The sequence below is a fragment of the Schistocerca nitens genome, chromosome 5 (assembly GCF_023898315.1).
Source record: "Schistocerca nitens isolate TAMUIC-IGC-003100 chromosome 5, iqSchNite1.1, whole genome shotgun sequence".
In the NCBI taxonomy this organism is placed as follows: Eukaryota; Metazoa; Arthropoda; class Insecta; order Orthoptera; family Acrididae; genus Schistocerca; species Schistocerca nitens.
This window is the reverse complement of record NC_064618.1, coordinates 499,822,895-499,837,264: the sequence shown is the minus strand read 5'-3', so window position 1 is coordinate 499,837,264 and position 14,370 is coordinate 499,822,895. Positions and strand designations below refer to the sequence as shown.

General features: G+C 38.4%; 1 protein-coding gene across 1 annotated transcript in view; it reads left to right on the top strand.

Moving 5' to 3' along the window:
- Nucleotides 1-14,030, top strand: part of LOC126259908 (uncharacterized) — a 40,977-nt gene extending 26,947 nt beyond the window's left edge. Inside the window, exons 4-5 of the mRNA XM_049956998.1 lie at nucleotides 4,872-5,112; nucleotides 12,802-14,030. Coding sequence (XP_049812955.1) covers nucleotides 4,872-5,112; nucleotides 12,802-13,400 — 840 coding nt within the window. The 3' untranslated portion in view covers nucleotides 13,401-14,030. The remainder of the gene's footprint in view (nucleotides 1-4,871; nucleotides 5,113-12,801) is intronic.
- Nucleotides 14,031-14,370: the final 340 nt, after the last annotated feature.

Below are 14,370 nucleotides of genomic sequence, written 5' to 3'. Positions count from 1 at the left end.
AGAAAAAGTAGGAACCAGGGACTGCCACATTAAATAAACTACAAACCAAAAGAATGAGCAGTTTATAACAGTAGTATATTCCCACAGTAATTAAAAAAACTTGGTCAAGTTTAAAAACATATTACACTGTTAAAACAAGGGGTATCAAACTGGCATAGAATAACTGGCTACTTAGGCCCCTTAGAATGAAGAGAACAGCAGTTATATAAAAGAGCTACTAGATTACAATTACAAAAATTTTTTGGGTGGTCACTTCTACTGATCACTTAGGCCTCTAGAATGAGGAAAACTGCAGTTACATAAAACAGTTAACAGATAACAATTACATAACTTGGCAAGTGGCAGCTTCCTCGGTTAATATTGTGCAGGCTGGCGTGGCATGTAGAAGTGCAGCTATGAAGGCACTCCAGCCCAAGTGTCCCTTAAGGCAGCATACCACACTGTCTGTCACACTGGAACAGACTAAAGGTGCGTCTAAGTCTGGGACATCACTACACGCTCAATACTGCTGCAGTTACAGTGCTCAGCACAGTGAATATCATGAAAGATGCTAGGAGGATAAAATAATAAATCCAGAAGTACTGCTGAGCATGGACTAAAAGATCTAAACAGACAGAAACTTCCAACTTTGCGTGGCTCCTCTCTGATTTACAAAGGCGCCAGGAACAAGACAGGCAGGGCAGTGAGACACTTACATGCCTGGAACTTATAAATGTTCGATCTACTCTTTCAGAAAAGAAGTGGGATTTTTGGAGTGGGAATTCACACTAGGCAAACAAGCAACAAGGGTGCTTAATTCTGTGGCCATGAATCAGCTTCCAAGCACAACTAGATCACCACATGGCAAATTAATCAGTTCTGGAAGACTTGAGTGTCCTCTACACTATGAAAACTGCTGTACACACACAAACTTCTCAATGCCAAGAATCAGTATGCCTCACCACAAATTTGAGCTATGTGTCCCCCTTGCCACCGAGAGAGGAGGACGTCACTACCCAAGCATCACCAGTCCTAGCTCACTACTCCTCATGATAGTGCCTCACTTCCCTGATCATGACATCACCACCACCATGCCAACTAGATAAACAGTGCACTCTGTACTGTGGCTCTAAACTCATGCAGGCAATGTGGACAAAGGGAGCTGACACAGCTCAGAAAGAAATTGCCTCTGCCTCAAAATTCAGACATATTCATCTTGCTCTGAGGCACATGATTTTCACTAAAACATTGCACCTAGTCACATCATCCATAACAAGGGACTTGCCTTAGTATGGTGACATAGACTCTCCTGTTACGGTTGTTACCACTGCCTGGTGCAATTTTCTGCTGAACGCAGCTAACCTCATCTCACAATCTTAGCACATGTTACTGCAACCCACATATTACCAAACTGCAGATAGTAGCCTGTGGTTGCTAATGCAATACTTTCTTTTTCTAAACTGGCTTTTGGGACATGACCATAGATCCATCTCAACAGTGGAAGATATGGCAATGTGTTTCGACAATTCAGAACATTCATTAGGGCAAAGTTGTACACTGGTATGAAGTTACATTGGCTGAGACTTTTCATGTGATGCCATACAGGTGACTTTCATGTCATTTATGATGGTACAAAGATGGACAACACAAAACCCAGTCCCTGAGTGGAGAAAATCTCCGACTCAACCAGAATTGAACCGTTGCCCTTTCGGTTAGCTATCTGGCATGGTGACCCAATAGATATCAAGACAGATAATGCAACACCTCACAGCAGCTTTCTCACCACCTGTTATTACTTTTGTTTAAAGATCATGTGGTGACACTCAGTACAAGTTATGAGTTTGTTGCACAGTGACAGGCACTAGGTGGCAGTGACTACACAAAGGGTGGACTATGCAAAATATTGAAGGTCCTTGCATAAAGCATAAGTCCATTATAATGCTATGAGAAATCAACCCAGAGAAAATGGCAAACACAGTCAAAGTTCAAAGCATCGGAAATAAACAGAAACATAGCTGGTGCATGTCTGGTAATTACGCAGGGATGAATACAACACTGAGTAGTACTAGCAGCTTTGTTCCATTCCAGAGACCATGGAAACATGCCACATGACATGATATGGCAAGAAGGAGTCATCTACAGCCCATTGTTGTATTGGTGCAAGTCTGTGGAGCAGCAAATACATAGTCTCACTCTCTGAGTTGCTATCTACAGCACTCCACAGCATCATGAAGATGTAGAAGAAAGGACAACATTTAGTTACTGAGATTGCCAAAATAAATATCCAGATTCATGTATACAGTAACCTGAATGACTGAGCCCTAGTTCATCCTGAACTACACCCTCCACATAGTGCTGTTAAATGCCGCATTGTGCCATCGGCACACTCAACACTTTTCATATTTGAGAAGGACAAACTAGTGCCTGTGTTGACCATATTACTCTCCTCCTGTCCAGTTCATATGTTTGAAATGTGCAGCTTTATATTCTGCCATTAGCAATGGCCTTTGGTGAGGCACCTGACTACATATGTCCATTGCATGCAATCCCTCTGTAAGCTGTTACTGTTTGCTGATAATGCTATGGTGTATGGGAAGTTGTGTTGTTGAGTGACTGTAGGAGAATACAAGATTTCTTAGACAAAATTTATAGTTGGTGTGATGAGTGGCAGGTAGCTCTAAACATAGAAAAATGTTAATGCAGAGGAGTAGGAAAAACAAATCCATAATTTTTGAATACTGCATTAGTAATATGCTGCTTGACACAGTCACATCATTTAAATATCTGGATGTAATGCTGCAAAGCAATATGAAATGCAACAACCATGTAAGGATTGAAGTAGGGAAGGTGAGTGGTCAACTTTAGTTTATTGAGAGAATTTTAAGAAAGTGTGGTTTGCCCGTAGGACACTAGTGTGACCTGTTCTTGAGTACTGATTGAGTGTTTGGGATCTACACCATGCCAGATTAAAGGAAGACATCGAAGCAATTCAGAGGTGGGCTGCTAGATTTGTTACCAGTAAGTTTGAATAACATGCTGATATTAGAGAGATGCTTTGGGAACTCAAATGGGAATCTCTGGAATGTTCTTTTTGAGGAAAACTATTGAGAAAATTTAGAGAACTGGCATTTTAAGCTGACTGAAAAATGATTCAGCTGTTGCCAATGTATATTTAATGTAAGGACCTCAAAGATAAGAGAAATTAGGCCTCATATGGAGTCATATAGCCAGTCATTATCTCCGGGCTCTTTTTGTGAGTGGCACAGAAAAGGAAATGACTAGGAGTGTACCCTCCGCCATGCACCATATGGTGGCTTGCAGAGTATTTGTATAGAAGTTGATGTAGAATGTTTGCTTGGATACTGGTGAGGACTGACCTGCCTTCACTGAGAGCTGTAATTGCTGTCGGAGCTGAAACCAAATGTGATTGAAACAATGTGACAGTCATCTCTGGTCATTGTCAGTTAAACCATGTTACATGGTTGTGAGAGATACACAATTGCTTGAAGATACGTCAGATAGTCCATGTTGATACACCAATGTATCAAGCAACAACTATTATAGCATGTCCAACCATGATAACTTCTTTCTTCCATTCTGTCATGTATCCCTGCCAGTCCATTTTTCTGTGCTACTTCTATTGATTCTATATAACCAACTGGCACATACACACCAGCCAGCAGTTACATCAATGGTGGAGGATCACAATGCATCAGTTCTACACCACCAACAATGCTCTAAAGTGACCAATTTGCTACTTCAAAGTGGTGACTAATATTTTGTACCATGAACTTACATTGTCATGTGAGAGGGAGAGATGCACTAGAGTTTGATTACAAGGTCTTGAAAAACCATAATGATTTCCCTTGGTGCAGACAGACAGTGCTAGCTGACTGTAAATTTTATGGATAAAAGTCTGTGACTTGATTAAATTTTGTATTTTTATTCATCAGTACATATTTTGGAGTGAAAGCTTTGTGTTCAGGGTGTACAAGTTTCAATCAAGTGTTTTAATTATGGACCAACAGTTAAGCAAATTCTTGGAAAATTCAGATGTGACTACTTTACCTGATCATGACAGAAAGCCTCAATTGAAACTTATAAATCCTGAAGATGAAGTTTGCATTCCAATAATTGTGTAGGTAAAGGAAAACTGAAATGTTGACAAATGATTGCATATCATTCATAAAATATTTAACTTATATATTTATTGTTTTTGCAGAAGTACTACAAAATCCTTTACTAATAATAAAAACTTAAACAGTCTCCAGTTTACAAGGCACTGTGAACCATTATTGTTTGGTACTACAGCAAGCTGTAAATGTAACATTTGGCATACCATGGTTAAGTACTTTACTCTTGTGATTAATGTTGCTTTATTTATTTATTGTCACAAAGATCTTAAGTAGCTGCATGTTGTTGTTGTTGTGGTCTTTAGTCCTGAGACTGGTTTGATGCAGCTCTCCTTGCTACCCTATCCTGTGCAAGCTTCTTCATCTCCCAGTACTTACTGCAACCCACATCCTTCTGAATCTGCTTAATGTATTCATCTCTTGGTCTCCCTCTATGATTTTTACCCTCCACGCTGCCCTCCAATGCTAAATTTGTGATCCCTTGATGCCTCAGAACATGTCCTACTAACCAGTCCCTTCTTTTTGTCAAGTTGTGCCACATACTCCTCTTCTCCCCAATTCTATTCAATACTTCATCATTAGTTATGTGATCTACCCACCTAATCTTCAGCATTCTTCTGTAGCACCACATTTTGAAAGCTTCTATTCTCTTCTTGTCCAAACTATTTATCGTCCATGTGCATGTTACTTAAATTATTTGCCCTTATAGATTTGTGATCCAAAGTAGTCATGCCTAAATGAAATGTTTCTGTTCTTTAGCTGACAGAAGCAACACTGGTGAGGCCTTCAATCTCACAGATTGCTGCAGTCACCGATGCTTGCCCACACATACAGAGGTTGCGGTTGGTGCAGCCTCGCATCATGAACACAGCGTCTGCAGATCTCACTCACGTTCTGTCAAAGCTGCCACTCCATGAGCTGCAGTTACGTTTTTACCACAGCAATGCTGCCATGTCTGATTTTTATACCTACAGGGATCCAACAATTGATGGTAGACGCTGTAAGTAAAACTATTATCTGTCTTTTCCCCCTTTTCCTGTTTCAAAAAAGAAAATTAATAGCAAATGTAATATATAATAAACATTATGTAAAACAGTTCTTAGAAAATGGGAAATAAAATAGAACAGACTCAAAGACAAACAGTATGAGACTTATTACAGAGAATTCTGTAACCATATGATGCAAGAAGTCGTGGCCTTTTTTTCTTTTTTGTATGATTATTTCTGTCCTTTCCATCATGAGTAAAGTTGGCTACTGCTGTTACTGTATGGTCTCCTCAAATACTCACTAGCCCTATTACTATTGACTATAGCATGTTGACATAGAATGGTGCAATCTGTCCCTGACACAACGTTCATTCTCCTCTGGACCACAACAGCTGTGAATTGAGGGAATGAAGACTTTTTCAAAAGCTACCACTTTCACTACATTCAGATCTGTAAAACCCAGCTACTTTGTATCTGGCAAAGTCAACATGCCTGAGATGGCCATTTGATTAGCTTACCCAAGATTAATAATATACTATTCATTTCCAGTCATGAAGTATCATTGTGTTGTAACACACACTTCTGTTGTGACCCATAAACTGCAACAGTGCTTCCATGCCATAACTCTAGATGCATGGAGACTCATTAATGCACTGATGGAAGCAGGCTGGCCAGAGTGAAACCAAGTTAAATGTTTTTACTAATGTGAGAGACATAGATGAAACATCCATCATCTCATGCCAGCAATGATATGCTGGTGCTGTGATGTACTCTGAATGCTTTCCATAATAAGACAATGTGCTGTATATACTGTAGTAAAAGAATGTTTCTCTGTGTAATGTTCATGAACCATATATGTTACATTACAGATATAGTAGGCTGAGACCACATATTTTTATGACATTTGTTTTATTAACCTTGTGACTTGTGGAAATGTGAATGCTAAATGTTGTACTTGGTTTCAACTTACTAGTGCCTAATCCCTCTACATGCACTGAGTGGGCCACTACTTGGTACTGAACTATCCTGTAGCTGGTACCACCCTGATCTGAGTACTTATGTGTTACTGGAGATATGATTCTCTCTGTTGCTCAGAGTCTTTTTCAAACAAAGATAAAATAAATATTGTACTGCAAAAGCTATTTGAACACTTACAAATTCTCTGTAGATGCATTATTGTGCTGGTAAATACATATGGTTTTTAAGATTACTTTTTCTTCTTTCTTTTTGTTTCTACATTTTTTCCTTCAGCAGTTATCCACACAAGTCTAGTAGCCTATGTCACAAGTGACTTAATGCCTCCCATGTTCCTCAGTAAGTTAATTTGACTTGAACTACAAAAAAGCAAGCCCAAGTTCACATTCAGAGGATGCTGTGTAAATGTCTCTTGCCACCCTTTTTTGTGGCATATCAATAGGCATTAAAACACATGTTTTATGCACTGGAAATGACTTTCTATACCTGATCCCTCTTCCAAACAGTGATTTTTCCTATCATTTCTGTCCAATGACTTATGTCTTTCCTGTTAATCTACAGGGTGTTACAAAAAGGTACGGGCAAACTTTCAGGAAACATTCCTCACACACAAAGAAAGAAAATATGTTATGTGGACATGTGTCTGGAAACACTTACTTTCCATGTTAGAGCTCATTTTATTACTTCTCTTCAAATCACATTAATCATGGAATGGAAACACACAGCAACAGAACGTACCAGCGTGACTTCAAACACTTTGTTACAGGAAATGTTCAAAATGTCCGCCGTTAGGGAGGATACATGCATCCACCCTCCGTCGCATGGAATCCCTGATGCGCTGATGCCGCCCTGGAGAATGGCGTATTGTATCACAGCCGTCCACAATACGAGCACGAAGAGTCTCTACATTTGGTACCAGGGTTGTGTAGACAAGAGCTTTCAAATGCCCCCATAAATGAAAGTCAAGAGGGATGAGGTCAGGAGAGCGAGGAGGCCATGGAATTGGTCCGCCTCTACCAATCCATCAGTCACCGAATCTGTTGTTGAGAAGCATATGAACACTTTGACTGAAATGTGCAGGAGCTTCATCGTGCATGAACCACATGTTGTGTCGTACTTGTAAAGGCACATGTACTAGCAGCACAGGTAGAGTATCCCGTGTGAAATCATGATAACGTGCTCCATTGAGCGTAGGTGGAAGAACATGGGGCCCAGTCAAGACATCACCAACAATGCCTGCCCAAACGTTCACAGAAAATCTGTGTTGATGACATGATTGCACAATTGTGTGCGGATTCTCGTCAGCCCACACATGTGGCAATGAATCGATGAAGTACAGTACATACTGACGAAACTAAAATGAGCTCTAACATGGAAATTAAGCGTTTCCGGACACGTGTCCACGTAACATCTTTTCTTTATTTGTGTGTGAGGAACGTTTCCTGAAAGTTTGGCCGTACCTTTTTGTAACACCCTGTACATTAGCACAATAATTTTTAGCAAAAATGAAATAAAACACCTCAGAACTGAACAATTTATGTACCGGAACACTGTTTGGAAATAATCATACACACTTCAAGCACATAATTAATTTATAGTTTTGTTTGTGACTATTGTTAAATTGAGAAAGTTTGTATGTATTTATACCTTCCCAAATACATATTGTACTTTGCTTTTTGCCTGTTGGCGTCTGTCTTGGAATCTTCACCTAATATTTAACAATTTTCCTGGTGCTTTGCTGGTCTGAGTGGCTGGCTTTATTAAAGTTTCACCCGCCATTTCTGGTGGCAGAAATTCTCTGGGGTGGAAAAGGAAGAATAAAAAACAAATATTAATTTTATTTTTCAAAATTACCATGAAGAACCTTTTTTTTTTTTATTTTGTATATATTTTAAATAAGTTAAAAAGGGGCATCATGTGAAAGTCTTTTGCTTTTGGACAATTTGGTACTCTCGGATAGTACTCACAAAACTGTTTACACAAGGGGTGAATTTTTGCTGCCAGTTACTGTCTGATTGTTCCTTGCAAGTACTTTCTGTAAATGTTTGAAAGTCTTGCAAGAGCAAATGTCAGAAGCATTTACACACAGCAGGATGAGTGTTTCTGTTAGAGCTGAGAGACCAGTATTGGTGATATTTTTCTGTCGTAGTTTTGATAACTGGACCCAAAATTGCCAGCCTAAATACTACTGTGAGTAAATCCATTAATGTTAAAGATAGACTGCTTCTGACACTGATATTTCTAGCATTAGTTATGTTTATTCTCTTCAATATTTAGTAAAGTAACAAGTACGATGATATAACGTTACACCAATTTCATCTTCATTCAAAAGCCAACTAGGGCAGATGGCTTATAAATGAAGTATTTTTGGACATACATTCATTGAAACATTTTAATTATATTGACTTGAGGAACTGCTTGTAAATTTCTGAAGGTCTGTTCTTCAACGCCCAATATAACAATGTAATCAATAAATATCATGTCACCCAGAAACAGTACATCCATAATGCTGGCCTTTCCTCTTAAAAACTAATTAAATGCACGACTTAATCCAGAATCTACTTCCTGGCAGCATTCTTCATTACTTGTTTTTGCTGATGCATTGCTGACCTTCACTCGTAGTATGTACCCATCATGGCAGTAGCCTCAACTGTCCCAACAATGCTGCTACATGTTGATAGACTGACTTGTTGCAGTGTTGATGTGGTGCAGTGAATGGTGCATAAGTCTATCATTCACATTTTCCTGTTAAAATAGGATTGATTTTCCTCATTGTTGTTAATTCTGTGTTGAGGGTTGCTCATCAAAGCTCTCTTGGAAAGAAAACTATGCCAGTATAGTCAGGAAAGAGTACTTCATGAATATGTAATATGATGTTGTTATATGTTATTTACTGTGTAGCATTGTTAAATCTGGAAGTTTCAAAATACGAGAGTGGTTTGAAAACTTCTCGGAATGGAATAGAAAAAAAGTACTTACATCACTGAAACTTGACTCTCCTTGTGGATTAATGAATTTGGTCTAACAATGTTCCATTCCCTTGATCCCATCTTGAAAATGAGTTTCCCCCAGACCTGCAAAATAGTTGTCAACTATAGTTATCAATTCTTCGTTTGAAATGAATCTTCATCCACCAAGAAAAATTTTCAGTTTTAGGAAGCAGTTAGGACTTTAGTATTATATTTAGTTTTTCTCTTAATTTGTCATTCTCTTTGGAAGTTTTTTCATGTGGGTTGTTTCCTTTCTATTTAGAGAGAGTTTGTTTTCACTTACATAGTCATTTAGACTTACTATGTCTATGAGTGCTCTTATTTTGAAGTCATGTATTGAGACACTACTTACAATGAGTGCCATATGATCTGCACATACGACTACATTTTCTTCTGTGGTACTGTCGCTTCCATACCATTCACATGCAGTATAAAATATATCAATTCTACATTGTGTTCCCTGTTTTATACAAATGAGTTTCTAAGACTGGCCATGTGCCCTGATACCATATCTATGTACACTACTGGCCATTAAAATTCCAACAGCAAGAAGAAATGCAGATGATAAATGGGTATTCATTGGACAAATATATTATACTAGAACTGACATGTGATTACATTTTCACGCAATTTGGGTGCATACATCCGGAGAAATCAGTACCCAGAACAACCACCTCTGGCCGTAATAGTGGCCTCGATACGTCTGGGCATTGAGTCAAACAGAGCTTGGATGGTATGTACAGGTACAGCTGCCCATGCAGCTTCAACACGATACCACAGTTCATCAAGAGTAGTGACTGATGTATTGTGACGAGCCAGTTGCTCGGCCACCATTGACCAGACGTTTTCAGTTGGTGAGAGATCTGGAGAATGTGCTGGCCAGGGCAGCAGTCAAACATTTTCTTTATCCAGAAAGGCCCGTACAGGACCTGCAACATGCGGTCGTGCATTATCCTGCTGAAATGTAGTGTTTCGCAGGGATCGAATGAAGGGTAGAGCCACAGGTCGTAACACATCTGAAATATAATGTCCACTGTTCAAAGTGCCGTCAATGTGAACAAGAGGTGACCAAGATGTGTAACCAATGGCACCCCATACCATCACACCGGGTGATACGCCAGTATGGTGACGATGAATACATGCTTCCAATGTGCATTCATCGCGATGTCACCAATCACGGATGTGACCATCATGATGCTGCAAGCAGAACCTGGAGTCATCCGAAAAAATGACGTTTTGCCATTCGTGCACCCAGGTTCGTCGTTGAGTACACCATCGCAGGTGCTCCTTTGCGTGATGCAGTGTCAAGGGTAGCCACAGCCATGGTCTCCGAGCTGATAGTCCATGCTGCTGCAAACGTCATCCAACTGTTCGTGCAAATGGTTGTTGTCTTGCAAACGTCCCCATCTGTTGACTCAGGGATCGAGACGTGGCTACACGATCCGTTACAGTCATGTGGATAAGATGCCTGTCATCTCGACTGCTAGTGATACGAGGCCGTTGGGATCCACCACGGCGTTCCGTATTACCCTCCTGAACCCACCGATTCCATATTCTGATAGGCTACAATCCGACCTTTATCAAAGTCGGAAACGTGATGCTACGCATTTTTCCTCCTTACACGAGGCATCACAACAATGTTTCACCAGGCAATGCTGTTTGTGTATGAGAAATTGGTTGGAAAATGTCCTCATGTCAGCACATTGTAGGTGTTGCCACCGGCGCCAACCTTGTGTGAATGCTCTGAAAAGTTAATCATTTGCATATCACAGCATCTTCTTCCTGTTGGTTAAATTTTGCATCTGTAGCACATCATCTTCATGGTGTAGCAATTTTAATGGCCAGTAGTGTATATCTATGTAGTTTATCGAAGAGGGTAGTGTGACATACACAGCCAATGGCTTTTGAGAAAGCCAGACATACTCTACATACTTTCTCCTGTTCTTATAATGTTTTGATTACGTATGTCATGAAGCTTGCTGTTGCTGCTTTTGTTGACTTTCCTTTCCTACATCTGTGTTGTGCTTCATCCAGAACCTTTTTTTCTATGAATGTAATACTCTGTTTTTTTATTATTATTTTTATTTTTTATAGCTGTTTCCACAATTTTTTGTATGATGGATGGGTGTAATCATTATAGGTTAGCTGTTTCCAGGTTCCCTCTTGTTACTAACTTTATAAGTTGACACTGCTTTAATCTTTTTCAGACATCCTGAAAATAGACTTCTCAGTTACCAAGTTTACTAGGAATGTCAGAGGCTTTGCTAGATGCCATGAGCAATATTTGATTGCTGTTATAGATATTCCATCTATGCACTCTGTTTCTTTGTTTTTCACTGATGTAATTATACTTTTAACTTCTGTTTCATCTCTTGGAGAAAGAAACAGGCTTTTTTTTGTTTCTGGTGAAACTGTACCTTTTTTTTAAGGCCAAAGTTTCATTCTGTTTCATTAGCTTATGAACTATATTTACATAATAGTGCTGTAAAGTGGAACACTCTTCATATTGGTCCATCAGTTCTTTCCCTTGAGCAGTAAGCACTGTTCCCACTGTCTGTCTGCTTTGATTTGTTCCTGTTCTTATTTGTGTGTGACTATCTTTGAAATATCTGACAGGTTTCCAATCTGATGTTAGTGATATTTGCTGTAATATCCTGCTGTATTGTTTCTTCTTGTGTCTGCAAGTTCACAGACTCCTTGACTGTTACATTTCTGATATCTTTCATACAAATCTTTTAAGTCTACTCTAACATTAAAGATCTCTGTGGTGATACATTTTTTACTATCTCTTGCATTTATCCTTCTATGGACTTTTCAACAAGCTATGTTTATGTGATGACTTACGGTTGATATGACACTTTTTCAGCTTTCTTCCAGATCATTGTTATATGCAACTTTCCAGTCTTCTTATCTGAGTAACATTTCTAATATTTGAGATTTCCAGCATTTGTTAGTGTTTGCTCTACAATTACACTCCCAGTTTCTGTTTTCTTATTCTGTAGCTCAATTAATTGACTATACTGATCTGAAATGACTTTAATTATGTCTACTTCCAGTTCAATTAAAAAATGTTTGTATTTTTTAAAAAGAAATCACAGCAGGCAATGCTGAAGGAATTGGATTAGGAAATGAGAGTAGATGAGTTTTGCTATTTGGGCATCAAAATAACTGGTGATGGCTGAAGTAGAGAGGATGTAAAGTACAGATTGGCAATAGCAAGAAAATCAGTACTTGGGTAATGATGTAGCAGAATATGTAGAGTGTTCCACAGGAGTCAAATGGTTAATTGTCTTGTAAATAATGTGAAATGAATATTGTAATTTAAAGATATCATTTATGCTATATTTTTAAGAGAGCGGTGTACTCTCCCACTGTTTTTATTGCATGACATTTATTTTAGGTAAGTTCCATTTCTTTCTTAATTATTTTATTAAGATAAAATATGATAGGTAGATAGTATGAATGAAAAGTGATGCATGCACATCCACTGAATGATAGAAAAATTGCTCATGGTTCAAAAAAAGCTTCCTTTTTTCCTCTCTCTCTCTCTCTCTCTCTCTCTCTCTCTCTCTCTTTTCTAATCTATAGATTCTCCCACACCTTCAACTGTTCTCGAATTGCTCAGTTGTTTGTCTTTTGGCAGCTAGTAACTGCATACTCTTCTCCAATCATAAAAATGTTTATTGTACATTTTTTTCTTTGCTTTTAATGAAAAATTTTGTGTGTTTCTTATTGCAGCTCCATGCCATATTGAAGATCTAGCTGGTGACACTACTGTTCTTGCAGCATCATTAAATGGTGCTCCTGAATTGTATAAGCTGAGTGTACACTTCTCATGGAATGCAGAGCCTCCAGTTGTAGACTTGGCATACATATTTATAATGTGTCCCCTCTTACGAACACTGTGCATTGAAGGTGCATCAGTGCGGTGGACAGATAGTAATAAAAAAGTGCCCCTTTCACTGGACATCATAACAGCACAGCTTGGTTCTGATGTATCAGAAAATGCAGTGTCCCAGCTATTGTTGCATGCATCTCAGCTGCAGTGTCTTCATGCTCATCGCTGCCCTGACCTCAAACTCACTTCATTGCCACCTGCACCAGCCTTGCGGTGCTTGTTCTTAAATGAAGCACCAAACATTAAAGTCGAAACACTTCAAACAATTTTGTCATCCTGGAGAAACTTGGAGAGGCTTGGAAATATGTCTGGCTTTAAGCTTGACAGGAAGCTGGAAAACAGTTTGAGTATGAAGGCAAAGGATGCTCAAGTTGAAGTCCTTTCAGCACACCACTCAACCAGTGAAGACTGCATTTTCAAGGACTCTACCAATAATTAATTGTTTTACTGCTCCCAAAAATACTTTTATTTATATCAAAATTAATTAAACAAAACAAACTCCATACATTAGAGGAGGTGATTCAGTCACAGATGTCAATCCTGCTTTTCCTGTTTGAATGTAACTGTAAATGGCATTTGCTTAGAATGAAATCATCCAGAATTCCAATAAACCACAACTTATTCTCAGGGGAGTTACCTCTATAAACACAGAAGGCATCTGTATTGTGCTCCATACAAACCAAAACAGAAATAATAAGGCTGTGAATAATGTTGTCTAGTACTGTAACATGTGCCAATGATACTGCATTTTCGATGTTATTCTCTAATAATTAGAATATTACTATCCTAAGTTATTACACAAAACTGTTGCAAGCATCTGTGATACTTTACATTATTGATAAATGATGCGTGTGAATATTTCTTTGTACTTAATCAAGTTGGAGAAAATATTTTACTGCAGCAAACATTATGTAGTCATATGGAAGTGAAAGGTGGAAGGATAACAGTATGTTTACTTACTGTTGTTTTGTTCATCATACAGATGTATGCAGCTATGCTGTTTCATATCTGTTATTATAGTACAAATTATTCATGAATATAAAATGCCAATAAAAGGTTTCATTTCTGAGTTGCATTCATTATTTTATAATTAAATTTTCCATATGTTTTTTCTCTGAACTAATTTGTTCATTATTATGCATTTTAAATTTGTCCGTGTAAAATAAAGTAAATACTAGAAGGCCATGCTGAAAAGTAATACCTTCAGATTTTATGTATGAAAATTCTTAAAGCTTTTTAAATAAAGCAAATGTTATTAATATTCTACATTGTTACTCTTCATATCTACATATTTATTTCTCAATATGATGAACACATTCCTCCCAACAACAGAGCAGTTTGTTGATACCATCACTGCAGAATGTCTGACTTTGTTGATGTAGCCACAACCTGACCCCTATTCTCACTAT